This window comes from Dendrobates tinctorius, unplaced genomic scaffold (genome assembly GCF_039654945.1).
Source record: "Dendrobates tinctorius isolate UK_male_01 unplaced genomic scaffold, ASM3965494v1 ptg000156l, whole genome shotgun sequence".
Taxonomy (NCBI): Eukaryota; Metazoa; Chordata; class Amphibia; order Anura; family Dendrobatidae; genus Dendrobates; species Dendrobates tinctorius.
In genome coordinates, this window is record NW_027361823.1 from 260,053 (window position 1) to 278,990 (window position 18,938).

General features: G+C 44.1%; 1 protein-coding gene across 1 annotated transcript in view; it reads right to left on the reverse strand.

Moving 5' to 3' along the window:
• Positions 1-18,938, reverse strand: part of PLCE1 (phospholipase C epsilon 1) — a 579,770-nt gene that overhangs the window by 166,069 nt on the left and 394,763 nt on the right. Inside the window, exon 4 of the mRNA XM_073548121.1 lies at positions 8,909-9,213. Within this exon, the coding sequence (XP_073404222.1) occupies positions 8,909-9,213 (305 nt within the window). The remainder of the gene's footprint in view (positions 1-8,908; positions 9,214-18,938) is intronic.

Genomic DNA, 18,938 nt, shown 5'->3' on the forward strand with positions numbered 1-18,938 from the left:
TGGGAATCAAAAACCACAGTGCAGACGGTGTGGAATTTTCCGCGCGGATTATCTGCGGTTTTCAATCCGCAGAAAGAATTGACATGTCAATTCTTTCTGCGGATTCCCCTGTGGTTTGCCATCTCCTCCATTGAGGAGATGAAAAACCGCAGGGCCAAACCGCAGAACAATCCGCAGGTAAAACCGCAGGTCTTTTGACCTGCGGATTTTACAAAATCCGCACGGATGAATCCGCACATAATCCGCAGCGTGTGCACACAGCCTTAGAGTATTACAAGTGTTTCCTGGACATTTAGAGGATTTGAAGCACTGAGAGTCACAGCAAATAGATTTTCTGTAAATTGTTTTTGAAGAGTTTGTCAAACTCGGTAATTATGAATTTCAAAAGATTTTATCATCTCCAGTCTCCTCTGTTAATACTTGCAATGTATCTGTATACTTATAATTTAATCAGGCTTTCTCTTGTTCTTATTAGTTAGAAACAGAATATGAACTATGTCAAATATCTCCTACCTCTATTCTCAGTTCTGTTTTCCCAAAATTCACCCTGGCTCCATGTAAATGTAAATACAGTTGAGATTTTTTTTCTTAGAATAGCCAGAAAATCATCAAGCACTCACTAGCTGAGGCCAATGAAAGCATGACGCCACGTTTAAGAATTTTCAAGCAAGTTTATGCACAAGGACGCTTAGGAACATCGCTGATTTTAAGAGGAAGCGCACACTGATATGCCGCTTAATTCTTTAGATATAAGAAAAATGCACATTGCTGGCCCTTACCTTAATGATTTGCATCTGGAGAAGGAAAATAATAAAGGAAATATCATGATCTGAGAAAATACCTTGCATAGTGCAAAAACTCCTCTCAGATAGCAGCCTGACATAAGAATGATTGCATTATGGAGTAATGCAGTACAGTTATTTTAAGCTCCCAGAAAGCTGGCTGTTATAAAGTATAGTAAAAGCAGACAATTAGCGCCTGCGAAAATCAAATTAGTCAATTGCCGAGGGATCCGCTTCACCCAGCAGTCGTTTTACATTTCCTTTTCTGTTGGGGAGATGCAGTACTGCAATACTAGATGGTGTTCACATGGAGCATATTTTATTGTGGATTTGGAGCAGATTCAGCTGCAAAACCAACCTGAAAAAATGCTTCAAATACTCTTAACGAGAGCTTGTAACCAGAAAAAACGCTATTAACCTGCCCGCCCGCACATAGCTGAACATTAGCGGGAGCAGCGTTTGGGTTTCCCATCACGGGGGCGGGGCTGGCGGAGGGTCAGCCACTGACCGCGCCCCCGGCCCTGACTCACAGCTGGCCCCAATGCAGAGCCAGTGTCGGTCAGTGTGGGGGCCACGGTAACAGCTGCTGTCACCCCTCTGACTGGAGGCCATTTTAAATTTAAGCAGAAAAAAAAAAAAACATCCCAGGCACAAAAAAATTGCATTAAAAAATACAGAAAAAGTCAAACACTATTCCTACAGTATTTTACCCCTGTGCTACCTCTGCCTTTAACATGGGGGTCTGCTGCAGCCAGTAGTGCATTAGTATTGTGAACTGGTGCTGGTAAATACGGCGACCATTTTTCTGTGATGTCTTTTGATTTTTGTGTCCTTTTCGTCGAATTGCTTTAAACAATATTTTCAAGCACTCTTTCTACATCCATTTTTCAGCTACAAAATGACCGATTTTTTGAATTAGTGTCAGTTATCTCAGTAGGATCTCCCAGCCTCATAAAAGATGGCTGTTAGAATGCTTGAGAATGCATTTCTTTTTAGCAGATTGAGGCATTCAATGCTGACATCCTCAAATTTAGGGGAATAGCAATATTTGCCACAACAGATTATGTACAGATTTAATGATTATGGACTTTAGTGTAGCATAGCCACTGTCCTTCTCTATTAAAGTATCTCTCTAGCAAATTTTTGCACATATAATGCTAAAGCGCTATCAATATTCTAACTGTGTGATTTGTTTAATTTCCGCTCAGTTATATCCATACAGTTTATTCCTATCATTATGAGTACATTAGTTATGGGATCTCCAGCCTGCCCATCAGTCCATTACATGCTCTCATGTGTAGACAAGAAGTCAGTCTCTTAAACCACGTGAACTACAGAAAGACCTCCCCCCTCTTCGCCAAGCTCCTGACTCATTTTTCTTTTGTATGTCCTCCATACAGCTAAAGATTTCATAGCGACTTTATATAAGAGCAGTGATATATTAGGTGAGGCCATAAAATTATTAATTAGAAAACTTCTGTAGGCAGAATCACAAGTGTATTTGTATAAGCAGCAACTCAAGACTGTCTTCATTGCCCTCTGTTTCCAAGGTCTGAGTGAGGGAAACTTATCACAAGCAGGAGGCAGGAGAAACAGTCTGTTCCACATACTATACTCTGATACTATGCAGAGTGAAAAGACAGCAGCTCTATGCAACTGATCTATTACTTGGTGCCTCTAAAAGGCCTTACGGCTTTAAGAACTCTGATGATGCTCTGTCCCCTCGTCAAAGCCAGAAATATCATGGCAAATGCAGTCTACATGAAGGAAATCATATCAGAGGGCAGTGTTGGACTGGGTTGCGCACTGTTCAGTTATTTGAAATGAATTACATTACCCTCATTCATAAGTTTATTTAGGTTTCCATATAACAGTATCATGAGTAGTTTGTTACATGAATAATAATCTTTATTTATATAGCACCAACGTATTCCGCAGCGCTTTACAGTTTAACAGTTTCAAACACAACAGTCATATGTAACAACATTAACAATACAATAATTAAAGCAAAATAAGACGACCCTGCTCGTGAAAGCTTACAATCTACAATGAGGTGGGGGAGATACAAAGTACAGGGGTGTATTTACAATTGTGTATTTACAATGAAGGTCCAGCTATCTTGAGGGAGTGGGGGATGGATGGAGATAGTGAATGGGCTACACACACACTTACACATAAAATTACTTTGATTAGGGATCGTGATAGGCCACTCTGAACAAGTGTGTTTTGAGGCAGCGCCTAAAACTATGTAAATTGTGGATGGTCCTAATTTCTTGGGGTAGAGCATTCCAGAGGATTGGCCCAGCTCAGGAGAAGTCTTGGAGTTGGGAGTGGGAGGTACGGATTAGTGCAGAGATTAGTCGAAAGTCATTTGCAGAGTGCAGCGGTTGGTTAGGCCAATAGACAGAAATGAGGGAGGAGATGTAAGGGGATGCCGCACTGTGGAGAGCTTTGTGGGTGAGAACAAGTACTTTGAATTGGATTCTATAATGAATGGGCAGCCAGTGTAATGACAGGTGAAGAGTGGACATGTCTGAATACCAATTAGCTAGATGGATGACCCTGGCTGCTGCATCAAGTATGGACTGGAGAAGGGAAAGTCGAGTAACGGGGAGGCCAATAAATAGAGAGTGTTGCAGTAGCCCAGACGGGAGTGGAACAAGGCGACAGTGAGGGTTTTTGTTGTTTCCATGGTGAGAAAAGGGCAGATTCTAGAGATGTTCTTTAGGTGTAAGCGGCAAGAGCGGGCAAGAGATTGTATATGGGATGTGAAGGAGAGATTGGTGTCAAACATAAACACCCAGACAGCGCGCCTGCTGCTGGGGTGTTATTGTGGTGCCACCCACGGAGAGGGAAATGTCAGATTTAGGGAGGTTAGTAGACAGCGGGAGCAGAAGAAGTTCACTTTTGGAGAGGTTGAGTTTCAAATAGAGAGCAGACATGATGATGGAGACTGCGGACAGACAGTCACTGGGGTTCTCTTGTCTCTCTACACGGCCCCAATTGGACAGACCATCAGCAGATTTGGCTTTCAGTACCATCTTTATGCTGTCGACACACAACTATACATGTCATCCCCCGACCTTACCCCCGCTGTACTGCAGAACGCCAGTGACTGTCCACAGTCTCCAACATCATGTCCGCTCTCTATTTGAAACTTAACCTCTCTAAAACTGAACTTCTTCTGCTCCCGCCGTCTACTAACCTCCCTAAATCTGACATTTCCCTCTCCGTGGGTGGCACTAAAATAACACCCGGCAGCAGGCGCGCTGTCTGGGTGTTATGTTTGACACCAATCTCTCCTTCACATCCCATATACAATCTCTTGCCACTTACACCTAAACAACATCTCTAGAATCTGCCCTTTTCTCACCATGGAAACAAAACCTTCACTGTCGCATTGATCCACTCCTGCTTGGACTACTGCAATGCTCTATTAATTGGCCTCCCCGTTACTCGACTTTCCTCTCTGCAGTCCATACTTAATGCAGCAGTCAGCGTCATCCATCTGGCTAATCGGTACTCGGACGCGTCCGCTCTTCACCAGTCGTTACATTGGCTTCCCACTCATTATAGGATCCAATTCAAAGTTCTTGTTCTCATCCACAAAGCTCTCCACAGTGCAGCACACCCCTACATCTCCTCCCTCATTTCTATTGGCCTAACCGTCCGCTGCGCTCTACAAACGACTTTCGACTAACCTCTGCACTAATCCGCAACTTCCGCTCCCGAATCCAAGACTTCTCCAGGGCTGCGCCAATCCCCTGGTATGCTCTACCCTTAGAAATTAGGACTATTCACAATTTGCATAGTTTTAGGCGCTCCCTCAAAACGCATTTGTTCAGAGTGGCCTATCACGTTCACTAATCAAAATCATTTTATGTGTAAGTGTGCATGTGTAGCCCATTCACTATCTCCATCTATCCCTCACTCCTTCAAGATGGCTGGACCATCATTGTAAAAATACCATTGTAAATACACACCTGTACTTTGCATCTCCCCCACCTCATTGTAGATTGTAAGCTCTCATGAGCAGGGTCGTTTATTTTGCTTTAATTATTATATTGTTAACGTTGTTACTTATGACTTGTGTTTGGAACTGTTAAACTGTAAAGCGCTGCAGAATATGTTGGCGCTATTAAAATAAAGATTATTATTATTACATCCGTAGCGTCCAACCCGCAGCGGCCAGATGTTACAGCATAGTGGATGGGATTTCTTGTCCACTATGCGTTCAAAGACGCCTCTGGCTTCCCTGCGTAGAAGCACATGCCGCGCGTCTTTCCAGACGGCAGCATGTCTATTTACATTGCAGAGACACTCCATCTCCACAGCTTAAATTTCACATACACTATCATTAGATTCGGTAAAACCACGTGGGAATGCAGCTTAATACGCATGTGAACTAATTTAAATAATGTACCTTGTTCCTGATGGGATGTTTAGCTACACTGCAGTTCTCGAGATGAGCTGAGCTGACAGCGAGAACTGCCGTGCACGTGACCACCGGGGACTGCATTATCTCCGGTCATCAGCGGTCATCTTCAAGCTCTGCTGTGTCTGGATGTCAGGCTGAGCGATGACATAATGCTACTGTTCAGCCTGACATCCAGATGTCACAGAGCTGGACTCGTTGTGGGACATTATGGATTATCTTCTCAGTGGACAGGTATGGTATATTGTTGCTTTTTTATTTTATTTCTCTTACAGGAGATTGAGGGCTTCGGTGGAATTAGGCGAGGTTGTAAGTATGGTTTAATTGAGAATATTAAAAGGAGTCTGTGTCATTGTTTCAAATAAAGGACTTTATTCTGGCTGAGTCTTTATTTACCATGTAACTGTAGGATTAGTAATGGATAGATGTCTTATAGATGCTTCTCCATTACTAAGCCGTGGGTTTGATGTCATCGGACAATTCAAAGGTAACATCAACCCCACAAATATGAACCCCACTTGCCACCGCTACAGGGCAGGTGGGAAGAGCCGGGTAAAGTGCCACAATTGGCGTGGAATCCTTCATAACAGTGAGGATCTCTAGCTATCCCCTACGAAGGATACCACGCTCCTACCAAAGGTTTATCCAGCTTATAAATCCATTGCTCAGAGGCAGGTAATGGTAAGAACAGCACGGGCAGATTTATCCACTGATCTGATTCAGTGGCTAAATCTGCCCATTTAAAATGACTTTTACCCATTAAGAAAGGCGAACACTTTATTTTACTGAGAGTCAACGGACCCTTCTAACACAAGTATGGATTGTTGAAAATGGGGAGGCTGTTTAAGAGCGAACGTTAGAGTCTCTAAGACTTGGGATGATGTATGTATGTATGCTCTTATAATATGCGCAGCACTGGTTTTTATTGGTGTATTCATTTGTGTTTTGTATAGTTTTTCTATTGTGCAAGACCTTGAAGTTCTACCTAGCAAGAGGGTTTGTTGAACTATTTTCATTGGTAAGGCCCAGCTGTTGATTTCTGAAACTGAACCATACAGTGAGTAGTATTCTTAAAATACTTTATCTTCTACTACTTATACAGAACTCTAACAAGCGTAAAGATCGTTGTTTCAAATATATTCCTATTTAAAAGTGTATTTATTTTACATGTGCGTCAGGTTAGGCTAGTAAAGATTAAACCAAATATATTTATACTGATTTTACTACCAGGGGGGTGCAGTTTTTCAGTTCGCCACAGGCAACAGAGAAGCTAAGTTCACCCCTGGGTACCCCGACAGTGAGAGGAAGAGGAGATAAAGTGGAGCCAGCGAACAAGACACTGAAGGAGCTGTCAGAAAGATAGGAAGAGAACCAGGAGAGAGCAGTGCCCTTAATCCCTAGAGACTGGAGCCTAGAGAGTAGGAGATGGTGGTCAACAGTGTCAAATGCTGAAGATAGGTCAAGAAGAATGAGCAGAGAGTGTTCTCCGTTACATTTTATTGTCAGAAGGTCATTGGTCACTTTGATGAATGCAGTTTCTGTCGAATGTAGGGGGCGGAAGCCGGACTGTGAAGGGTTTAGGAGGAAGTGAGTGGAGAGGTAACGGGTAAGGCGGGAGTAGACTAGGCGCTCCAGGAGTTTAGAGAGGAATGTGGAGATTTGAGACTCGTCTGTAGTTGTTTGTGCAGGATGGGTCGAGAGCGGGTTTCTTTAATAATAATAGAATAATATAAGAATTTATATAAGTATATATAATATATATATATATATATATATATATATATATATATATACACTGTATATATAATATAATTATATATATAATAATATAAGAATAATATAGTGTATCAAGTGCATGTTCATATAATGCCATGGTGGTGCACTCCTGCAAATCGGAGTATTTACCTGTTCCCCTGTCGACCAGTCCCAGCCTGTCAGATGGGACGGATTAATGAACATAACAAACAACAATGTAGGTAGAAAAACATTTGCTTTAATCTTTAAAGGGATTGTCCGGTCTAAAGCTATGTGACTGCAGACTGCGAGCTGTCAGGATTTTCCATCACCGGGAGCGGGTGGTCATGTGACTGCAAATATGCAATATACATACTTCCGGCCACATTCCGACTAGATGGATGTGGCCTCACTCAATGCAAGTGTTTTGAGTGAGGCCGGAAACCATCTAGTTGGAATGTGACCGGGAGTATGCATTTTGAATATTTGCAGTTACATGACTGCCTGCTCCTGGCAACAGAGAACCCTCAAAGCTTCCAATGTGTGGATTCACAAGTCTGCAATGACATAGACTGGGCACTGCATAACACGACATTAATAAAAAATCTATGCTGCACTTATCTTTTATTCAGGTGGAAAGGAGATAAAGCGCAGTATCTGGAAACAGCCTATAAACAATGAATGAGGCTGTTGTGTTGAGCCCTGTACATTGCTTATGTCCAACGACTTCTGGAGTTCAGCTGACTGGTGGGACTTTCTGGTGTCAGACCACCACTAATCTCATATTGATAGCTCATTCTTTGGGATAGATCATCAATTGCTTAAATCCCGAACAACCCCTTTAAGTTTCATAGTAGATCAATATGTAGCTCACTTTCTGATCCTATTTATGCCGCTTGCTTATTCTAAATAGTTTGCAGGAGACCAAGAGGCTTTAACCTCATTTTGCGCAGGAGCCTAATGGTATCGACGTCTGCTCTGAATTACAAGAGAAGTAGCAAAATAAAAGACATGGCCAAATACAATAAAGTATGGAAAGTCATATACTGTATATGCATTTGTGAATGAAGCTAGATATTGTAATAATCATTTTTTTGCCAAAATACTTCCCACATACTATGGAATGCATTTTAAGCTCCATAAGGGCAGATGTGTTATAGAATAGCATGAAGTCATCAGTTTAGGCTTACTTGCCCATATTCACAGGTGGCAAACGTCTGGATTCTACTTACATTCACAAGAACTAAAATGCTGCCAATCTAATTATGTACAGTTAAGACTGGAGGGCGTTGGATGAAGACCACACACAAGAACAAATAGCAAGTCTGCCCCTGAAAACTGGCAACTATCACCTGCTGCCGCCTGTGCACGTAAGAGCATCGACTCCAACAAAGAAATCTCCTACAGTGCAGAAAACGGTCAGAACATAATGTAACATCAGGAGCAAAAGAAGAATCCTCAATAGACCAAGGAATCAAATTAAAAAAGCAGTACCTATCATATCTGAAGTGACGTTTTCCTTCTGAACTCTATTTAACTACTTACATCCCACTATAACGTACATACAGTGTTGAGTAACTTTGTAAACATATATTTTATGTGCTCCTGTGTTCTGATGGCGACACTGTCCAGTCCCTTCTGGAGTAAGATTTATGGCATAGTGACCACCACCACTAGTCATGAATTTGCCAAGCGGTGATCATCACACTACTGTCCGCCCCAGCTCCGCTCAATTTGTCCGATTACTACAAAAGTAGGGTGAGAACTCCAAAAGTTGCAAAATATACATACCGAATATCTAATTATTAGATGTACGCATGGGTTGGGTGATGTTTTATGTTTATATTGGTATAGAGAAGCAGGCAAATGCAGTTATATCACACACTGAAAATCCCAATGAGAAGTGAGGTTTGCCAGATACAATGTTGAAGTCATGAAAAATCAGATATAGACTAACCTCATTAAATCTTGCCACAAGCCCTTCTACAGTGTTATGTTGTCCATTCTTCAGCTCCAACAGAGATGTTTTAATGTCAGGAAAGTTGGTCACACATTCACTACTTCCAAGATCTTTTGTCAAGAAGCAGAGATAATCGATGGGCAGCACATTCCGATAAATTTCTTGTTCTTGATCAGTGAGAATACTCGCAATCTCCTCCGGGAACTGAATGAGATGTTGAAGATCCACTAACTCTTTACTCAGTCCAACTGCACTAGCGGTCTGGGAATTCGATGCTGCCATTGTGGAACAAGGGTGACGTTCTGCAGGAAAGCAACAAAATCTAAGGTTAGGAGTCTATATACTGTAGCAATAAAATGACGACTTTAACAAAATGTTAACATTTTTTACATCTGGAAAAAAATGAAGATGACTTGCTAAGAATTTTATGAATGTATCATGTATATATACAGTATATCTAGGCTATTTTCCAACAACATACAGTTGGGTGAAAAAGTGTTTGCCCCTTCCTAATCTCCTATTTTTTTGCACGTTTGTCACCCTTAAAGGAAACCTGTCACCAGTTTTGTGACATAGTTGCTAAAAATATCACCTTATTCGGAGTCTTGTAAGCATACCCTACATTCTTGTAGAACCCCCTGACGCCCCTTGTATACTCACAAATACGTTTTTTAATGTCTCCCACGCTGTATGGTAATCTTTTCAATCCGGTCCGATGGGTGTGGTTTTGAACCTCTACATCACTCCCATTGGCTGTCGCTCGCCATCCTACTTCATGGATAATGCTTCTTGCTCCATGCGACATCTCACGCCTGCTCAGAAATATTAAGTTTCGCACCTGCGCAATACGCTTTGCCCAACTGTGGGTAAAGCCGAAAAACTGATGTTTTTCGGCTTTACTGCAAGAGGCGTTATCCATGAAGTAAGATGGCGAACAACAGCCGATGGGAGTGATGTAGAGGCTCGAAACCACGCCCATCGGACTGGGTTGAGAAGATTACCATACAGCGCGGGAGACATTAAAAAACGTTTTCGTGAGTATACAAGGGGAGTCAGGGGATTCTATAAGGATGTAGGGAATGCATAGCAGACACTGAATAAGGCGATATGTTTAGCTACTATGTCACAGAACTGGTGACAGGTTCCCTTTAAATGTTTCAGATCACCAAACAAATTTAAATATTAGACAAAGAAAACACAAGTAAAGACAAAATGCAGTTTTTAAATGAAGGTCTTCATTATTAAGGGAAAAAGAAATGCAAACCTACAGGGTCATGTTTGAAAAGGTGATTGCCCCTACCCCCCTTAAAAAATAAATCAACTGTAGTTTATCACATCTTTGGGAAGTGAAGTTCAAATTCCATAGCCACACCTGTTCTCAATCAAGAAAAGTAGACCAAATGTTCCTCAAAAGCTAGATATCATGCCGTGATCCAAATAAAATTTGGAACAAATGAAAACAAAGTAATTGAGATCTATCAGTCTGGAAAAGAATATAAAGCCATTTCTAAAGTTTGGGACTCCAGCGAACCACAGTGAGAGCCATTATCCACAAATGGTAAAACATGGAAAAGGGTGATCCTTCCAAAGATTGGCCCACCAAACAAAACTACCAGAAAGAGCGCAGCGACTACTCATCCAAGAGGTCACAAAAGACCCCAAAACATCATCCAAAGAACTGCAGGCCTCACTTGCCTCAGTTAAGCTCAATGTTCAGGACTCCACCATAAGAAATAGACTGGGCAAAAATGGCCTGCATGGCATAGCTCCAAAACAAAAACCACTGCTGAGCCATAAGAACATAAAGGCTCATCTCAGTTTTGTCAGAAAACATCTTGATGATCCCCAAGACTTTTGGGAGAATGCTCTGTGGACTGATGGGACAAAAGTTGAACTTTTTGGAAGACGTACACACGTGGTCAAAATTGAAAATTGTTGGTACCCCTCATTTAATGACAAAAACCCACAATGATGACAAAAATAACTTGAATCTGACAAAAGCAATAGTAAATCAAAAATCTATGAAAATGAACAAATGAAAGTCAGACATTGCTTTTCAACCATGTTTCCACAGAATTTAAGAAAAATAAAACTCATGAAGTAGACCTGGACAGAAATGATGGCACCCCTGAAAATAATGTGACAAAAGGGACATGTTAAATCGTGGTGTGTCCACTAACTAGCATCACAGGTGTCTGCAATCTTGGAATCAGTGAGTGGCCTGTATAGAGGGCTACAGATACTCACTGTACTGTTTGGTGACATGGTGTGTATCACACTCAACATGGACCAGAGGGAGCGCAGGAAAGAGTTGTCTCAGGAGATTACAAAGAAAATTATAGACAAACATGTTAGAGGTAAAAGTTATAAGATCATCTCCAAGCAGCTTGATGTTCCTATGACTACAGTTGCATGTATTATTCAGAAATTTAAGCTCCATGGGACTGTAGCCAACCTCCCTGGACGTGGCCGCAGGAGGAAAATTTATGACAAATCAAAGATACGGATAATACAAATGATCACAAAAGAGCCCAGAAAAGCTTATAAACAGATTAAAGGTGAACTTCAATCTCAAGGAACATCAGTGTCAGATCGCACCATCAGTTGTTGTATGAGCCAAAGTGGACTTCATGGGTGATGACCAAAAAGGACACCATTGTTGAAAAAAATCATATAAAAGCCAGACTAGAATTTGCCAAACTACATGTTGACAAGCCACAAAGCTTCTGGGAGAATGTCCTATGGACAGATGAGACAAAAATGGAACCTTTTGGCAAGGCACATGAGCTCTATGTTTACAGACTGAAAAATAAAGCATATCAAGAAAAGAACATTGTCCCTACTGTGAAACATGGAGGAGGCTCTGTTATGTTCTGGGGCTGCTTTGCTGCATCTGGCACAGGGTGTCTAGAATCTGTGCAGGGTACAATGAAATCTCAAGACTATCAAGGGATTCTAGAGAGAAATGTGCTGAAAAGTGTCAGAAAGCTTGGCCTCAGTCGCAGGTCATGGGTCTTGCAACAGGATAATGACTAGTGTTGAGCGATACCTTCCGATATCAGGAAATATCGGATCGGACCCAAAAATATTGGATGTCGCCGATTCCGATACCGGAAACCAATGCAAGTCAGTGGGACACAAATATCGGAATGAAAATAAACCCTTACTTTCCTTGTAGGTTAATTCTACATGAAGGAAAGCAACTAAGAATAATGTAGAATGTATTGGGGGAGGTGGAGGAGACATTAAAGGCATAGAGGTTTAGCCCAATCAAATGGAATAGCAGGAATTAATTTTTTTTTTTTAAGACGTTCGGAGTTACAAAGATATTGACTATGTTAAGCTTTTTTATATTTTGTCAGATATTTATGTTTCACTACTTCCATGCTCTTCACCTTCTTTTTTACTTCTCCCACACTTTCTCCTTCATCATCCTCAGCAGCAGCATCTTTTTCATCAACTTCTTCTTCACCTAATTCATCTTCTTCTTCTTCACCTTCTTCCTATTATTCTTTTTTTTTACATTCTTCATATTCTTCTTATTCAACTATTATTCTTCTTCATATTCTACTTCTTCATCTTCTTAATATTCTTCTTCTTCATCATATTCTTATTTGTGACAGGCATTCCTGTAGTTGTTATCTATAAAAGTTTGAAGATTACACCTTCCGTTCTGCTTGTCACAAAAGATTTACAACAGGATTTGTCCGCGTTCAGTTTTTCATGCAGCAGCAGGTATTTTCCAGGGGCACCACGAGGAGGAACGGACTCACCCCCATACACTGCTTAGTCTTCTGCTTATAATTTAGATAATATCTTTTGCTCTGATTTTCAGTCTTATGCTTAATGTTCTTCTGCTTTTTGTTCTGCAGCTTCTTGTTCTGCTGCTTCTTGGTCTTCTGTCTCTTGTTCTTCTGTATCTTGGTGGTTGTCTTCTTGTTCTTTGTCCTCTTGGTCATCTTCTTCAGGGTCATCTTCTTGGTCTTCTTCGGGGTGGTCTTCAGGGTCATCTTCTGGGTCGTCGTCTTCTTCGGGGTGGTCTTCAGGGCGTCGTCTCCAGGGTCGTCGTTTTTGGGGTCGTCGTCTTCCTCGGGGTGGTCTTCAGGGTCGTCTTTAGGGTCGTCGTCAGGGAGATCCAGAGTGATTACCAAAAACCATTTGAAAAAGCTTGAACTTGGAAATGTAGCAGAAGGTATAAGAAGGCTGAGGTACTTCTGAGAATCAGCTGACGGTGCTGGAACCTGGATGGGTAGCCGAAGGTACAAGAGCCAATGGAACTACTGAGGACCAGCTGGTGGTACTGGAACCCGGTTACTAAGCAGGAGGTACCTGTGCCAGAAAGCACTACCAAGGACCAGCAGACGTTGGTGGAACTCGGATACCGAGAAGGAGGCACCTAAGCCAAAGGCTCTGCTTGGAACCAGTTGACGTTACTGGAACCCAGGGGAACATATTCAAGATTGACTTCCAAAGAACCAGCTAATGGTACTGGAACTCAGATAGGCAGCAGAAGGTATACATGAAAAAAAGTTGCAAGGCCGCGAGCCGGCCGGAGTTACCGAAACCCACAGTCCTACAGGGGGAGCTTGTCCTATTGGCACTACGGAACCAGCCTTCATTGCCAGATCCCGCAGCCCACATAGGAAGCACCTAAACTGCAGGCACCATAGAGTCAGCTAACCCGACTGCAACACGACTGGACAACGTATTGGAGGCAAAGTGACGTTGACACTTCCCAGAAAATCTGGTGTGCTGGAACCAGGCTGGGCAGGAGGGAGTACCCGTGCCAAAGACACTTCTGAGCAGCAACTGGCGGTGTTGGAGCCCAGGGATTACAGTAGAAACAGAGTGTAGCCAGAGGCCTAATTGGAGCAAGTTTAATATCTGTAGCAGCGTGAGTGTGGTCGGAGCAGGAGAAATTGCCGGACACACAGCAGGGGATCAGCTGACGTTACTGAACCCCAATAATACAGGAGCAAGTGTTGACTGTGCAGATGGCACTTCTGAGCAGCAACTGGCGGTGTTGGAGCCCAGGGATTACAGTTCAGGTGGTAGAAACATGAACACAACAGGAGACCTGGATACTGTTGCCAACCAATTATTTAATCTGGAAGAGGACTGTCAAATTCCTGCGAGATCCAGGCCTTGTTCATTTTCAGAAAAGTAAGCCGGTCAACGTTATCGGAGGATAGTTGCATGCGACGGTCTGTTAGTACACCACCTGCGGCACTATAGACGAGATCCGATAATACACTAGCAGCAGGGCAAGCCAGCACCTCCAATGCATACTGGCTAAGCTCTGGCCATGTATCCAGCTTAGAGACCCCAAACTTGAAGGGGGAAGAGCCGTGTGGGAGAACACTGAGAGGGCAAGACATGTAGTCTGTCACCATCTGACGGAAACGTTGCCTCCTGCTGACTGGAGCCGTCTGTGATGGTGTAGACATTTGTGGCGGGGACGCAAAACTTTGCCACATTTGGGCCATACTGGTCTTGCCTTGTGCTGAGGCGCTGCTTCTGCTCCCTCTTTGGGCAGAGCTTCCTCCACTGCCTCGACGCACTGAGCTGCTTTGTAAAGCACTAGCAGCACTGCTCTCGGGTGGAATGGAGAACATGATGGAATGCACCAGTGTGTCTTGGTACTCCCGCATTTTACGCTCCCGGTTCAACTGTGTTAGGAGGCTTTGTAAGTTGTCCCGGTAGCGAGGATCTAGGAGGGTGTACAACCAATAATCAGTTGTGTTGAGAAAGTGGGCGATGCGGCGGTTGTTTCTCAGGCACTGCAGCATGAAATCAACCATGTGCTGCAGACTGCCAACTGGCCAAGAAATGTTGTCCCCTGCTTGAGGCGTCATCTCTGCCTGCTCTGCATCACCCCACCCTCGCTCTACATACTGACTGCTAGAGCATTGTGTACCTCCCTCCTCTGGACAGATGTCTTCCTCCTCCATTGACTCCTCCTCATCCTCCTCACAAAGTGTCCCCTGCCTAGGCCTTTGTGAGGAACCACGTTGCGCAGACTGTCCAGAAGCAGATGGCATTTGTGACTCCTCATCCTCCACCTCTTCCACAACCTCCTCCCTTAGTGCTTGCAGTGTTTTTTCAAGCAGGCAGATAAGGGGGATATTCATGCTGACTAGTGCATCATCTGCACTCGCCATCCGCGTGGAATCATCGAAGGCACGCAAAACATGGCAGATGTCCTTCATAGAGGCCCACTCAGTGGTGGTGAAGTGTGAACGGCGCGCAGTGCGACTAGTTGGCGCCTGATGCAGCTGGTACTCCATTACTGCTGCGTGCTGCTCACACAACCTCTCCAACATATGTAACGTTGAATTCCACCTGGTGGGTAGGGCACATATGATGCGATATTCTGGAGGGCGAAACTGCAATGCGCGATCTTGCCATGCTGGAACACCGCAAGTGAGCGCACTCTATGCGGACCTTGTGCAGCAATGCATTAAGATCCGGATAGTCCCTCAAAAAACTCTGTACAACCAAGTTGAGCACATGTGCCAGACATGGGATGTGAGTGAGGTTGCCTAGGCCCAGAGCTGCCACCAGATTTCGGCCATTGTCACACACTACCATGCCTGGCTGGAGATTCGCTGGCACAAACCACACGTCGCTCTCTTGCTAGATGGCATTCCAGAGCTTCTGCGCTGTGTGGCTTCGATTCCCCAAAGAAATTAAGTTCAATACGGCCTATTGACGTTTGGCCATGGCTGTGCTCATATCGGTCGTAACAGGTAAGCGTTCACGGGTCCATGTGGAGGTAGACTGTGACGGCTCCTGCAGCGCTGATTCAGAGGAACTGGAGTATGAGGAGGAGTCAATGTGTACAGACTGAATTCCTGCAATCCTTGGAGTTGGCAGAACACATACAGCGCCACTCTCAAAATCTGTACCCAGCTCCACAACATTTACCCAATGGGGTGAGGGAAAGGTATCGTCCCTGTCCATGGTTACTGGTCCACGCATCGGTGGTCAGGTGGACCTTGCTACTGACGGCGTTTAGTAGCGCATGTTTAATTTTTCCCTCCACATGCTTTTGCAGTGCAGGGACGGCTTGCCTGCTGAAATAAAAGTGGCTGGGCACGTTGTATTGTGGGACTGCCAATGTCATGAAGTTACGGAAGGTGTGAGTCTCCACCAGCCTGAATGAGAGCATTTCAAGGGACAGTAGTTTTGCAATGCCAGCATTCAGAGCCTGTGCTCGGGGGTGGTTTGCCGAGTATGGGCGCCTTTTCTCCCATACCTGTGCTACCGATGGCTGTAGACTGGCCTGGGAGTGTGAGGATGACAGGGAGGGTGGTGCTGTGGGTGGAATGACACTGTGTCTCTGTACAACAGTGCCAGAGGTTCTTCCATGGCGATCCTGTGAGGAAGCCGAACCAGCTGTGTGTGAGATGGAGGAAGAGGCTCCAACACGAGCTGAACAGGTGGTAGGTGGCGCTGTAGGTTGGCCTAGGTCTTCAGTGTGTCTTTGTAACTCCACCACGTGCTTGGTCGGCACATGTTTCCACATATTTGTGGTATTGAGGTTGCTGACACTTTTCCCTCTTTTCACTTTCTGATTACACAGCTTGCATTTGACAAAGCAAATGTCATCTGCAACTGTGTCAAAAAAGGACCAGGCACAGCAAGTCTTTGGAGCGTCCGCTTTGGGTTTTGGAAGAGGCATGCTCCTAATGGGTGCCAAAGTGGAGGCTACAGGCAACCGAGTCTGCCCCCTCCCTCTCCCTCCTTTTTTGGCAGTTCGGGGAATCTCTTCCTCAGAGCTGCTCCCACCACCTTCCTGTACCTCAGGCCATGATGGGTCAAGGACCTCATCATCTACACTACCCTCTTCAAATGACTGCTTCTCCTGGGTAGTCTCGACAGCACAGTATGCACCAGAAAGTGGCACCTGAGTCTCATCATCAGATGCGTACTGAGGTGTGCTAACCATAGGCACTGGCCCACCTGCCTCTTCAGATTCGGAGAGACAAAGCTGTTGCGCATCACTGCATACTACCTCTTCTTCAAATTCTCGAATGCTGCTTGGCTGGCCCCCTCTTTCCAAGCCAACAGATTCAGAGAACAGAAGTAGAGATGGCTCCTGTCCAGGGCTCTCTGACTGCCTGGGCAATTTGGCAGGTGGTGAAGAAACAGATGGGTGCTCTTCAGTGCTCTGGACCTGAGAGGATCTGGAACTAATTGAAGTCGATGCGTTAGCTGCCATCCATCCGACAACGGCTTCAATTTGTTCGTCCCGTAGCAGTGGGGTACGGCGAGCTCCTACAAAGCTGCGCATAAAGGACTGCTCCCTGGTAAAACTGGGGGATGCTGAGTCACTGGTGCCCGCAGCAGGCACAGAATCCCCATGTCCTCTCCCTGCAGAAACTCCACGCCCACGACCACGTGCCTTACTCCCTGCCTTCTTCATCTTGGTAGACTGATAAAGATAGGCAGAAAAGTACTAAGGGCTTAGTGTGCTTATTCCTGAACAGCTGCTAATAGGTATAAGAAACACTAATTTTATAAAGTGTGAACTAGACTTTAATATGAGCTAATGTGGCCCACACAACTGTCAAGTGGGGTGTTTGGTGAACTTTATTAACTTTTTTTTCACAAAAAGACACTGGATGTGCCCAAAGATGTAAAACCGATAGTATCATAAACTTTTTGTAGCTATTACAATGCAGGAAGGTAACCTACAATGCAATAGATGAGGCTCCGAAAAATAGGCTAATACTAATCTGGCTGGGGCTGCAGGGCACAAGCCAGCAGAAAGGCTCCTCTATCTACTCCTATATAGTGTTTCCAATATTCTAGCTGGATACGGATGGAACCACACTAATAGGAGAAATCTGGAAAAATGAGCAGCACTAATGCAAAAAATGACAATGTATGAGGCAGTGACGCACGCTGAGCGAACTACAACCGGAGGTGGCTGCAGAACACACTGCAGCGTGAGCTGCACTCACACACAGAGACCTCGCAGACAGCCGTGAACAGCACTGCAAGGCTGCAGAAAAGCTCTTCTATCTACTCCTATATAGTGTTTTCAAGCAATCTAGCTGGATACGGATGGAACCACACTAATAGGAGAAATCTGGAAAAATGAGCAGCACTAATGCAAAAAAGGACAATGTATGAGGCAGTGACGCACGCTGAGCGGACTACAACCGGAGGTGGCTGCAGAACACACTACAGCGTGAGCTGCACTCACACACAGAGACCTCGCAGACAGCCGTGAACAGCGCTGCAAGGCAAAAGAAAGCTTTTCACACAGCGGTTGCTAAAGTAGCCTGGGTAAAGCACAATAAAGCAAATCGCTAGCTCAAACTGTCCCTCAGAGTCAGAACAGCAGCATCCTATCACTAAGTAAATTCACAGCAGGGTGAACTCAAAATGGCGGCGGCGGCTTTTATAGTGCATCATGACATCATTTCAGCAGCCAATCACAGCCATGCCATTAGTTAACATGCCTAACATGCATAACAGGATGTGCCCACACTTCTTAGGATTCCTCATTGGCTGAATAAAATCAAACTGGGTCATTGCATTATGGGAACTTCCGATTCCGGTATTCAATATTCTAAAAGTATCGGAACTCAGTATCGGAACTCCAATACCGCGAATATCGGATGTTACCAGATATTGCAGTATCAGAATGCTCAACACTAATAATGACCCTAAACACACAGCTAAAAACACCCAAGAATGGCTAAGAGGAAAACATTGGACTATTCTGAAGTGGCCTTCTATGAGCCCAGACCTAAATCCTTTTGAGCATCTTTGGAAAGAGCTGAAACATGCAGTTTAGAAAAGACAACCTTCAAACATGAGACAACTGGAGCAGTTTGCTGTTGGGAAGTGGGCCAAAATACCTGTTGAAAGGTGCAGATGTCTCATTGACAGTTACAGGAATTATTTGCTGTGATTGCCTCAAAAGGTTGTGCATCAAAATATTAAGTTAAGGGTACCACCATTTCTGTCCAGGCCTATTTCATGAGTTTTATTTTTTTAAAAATCTGTGGAA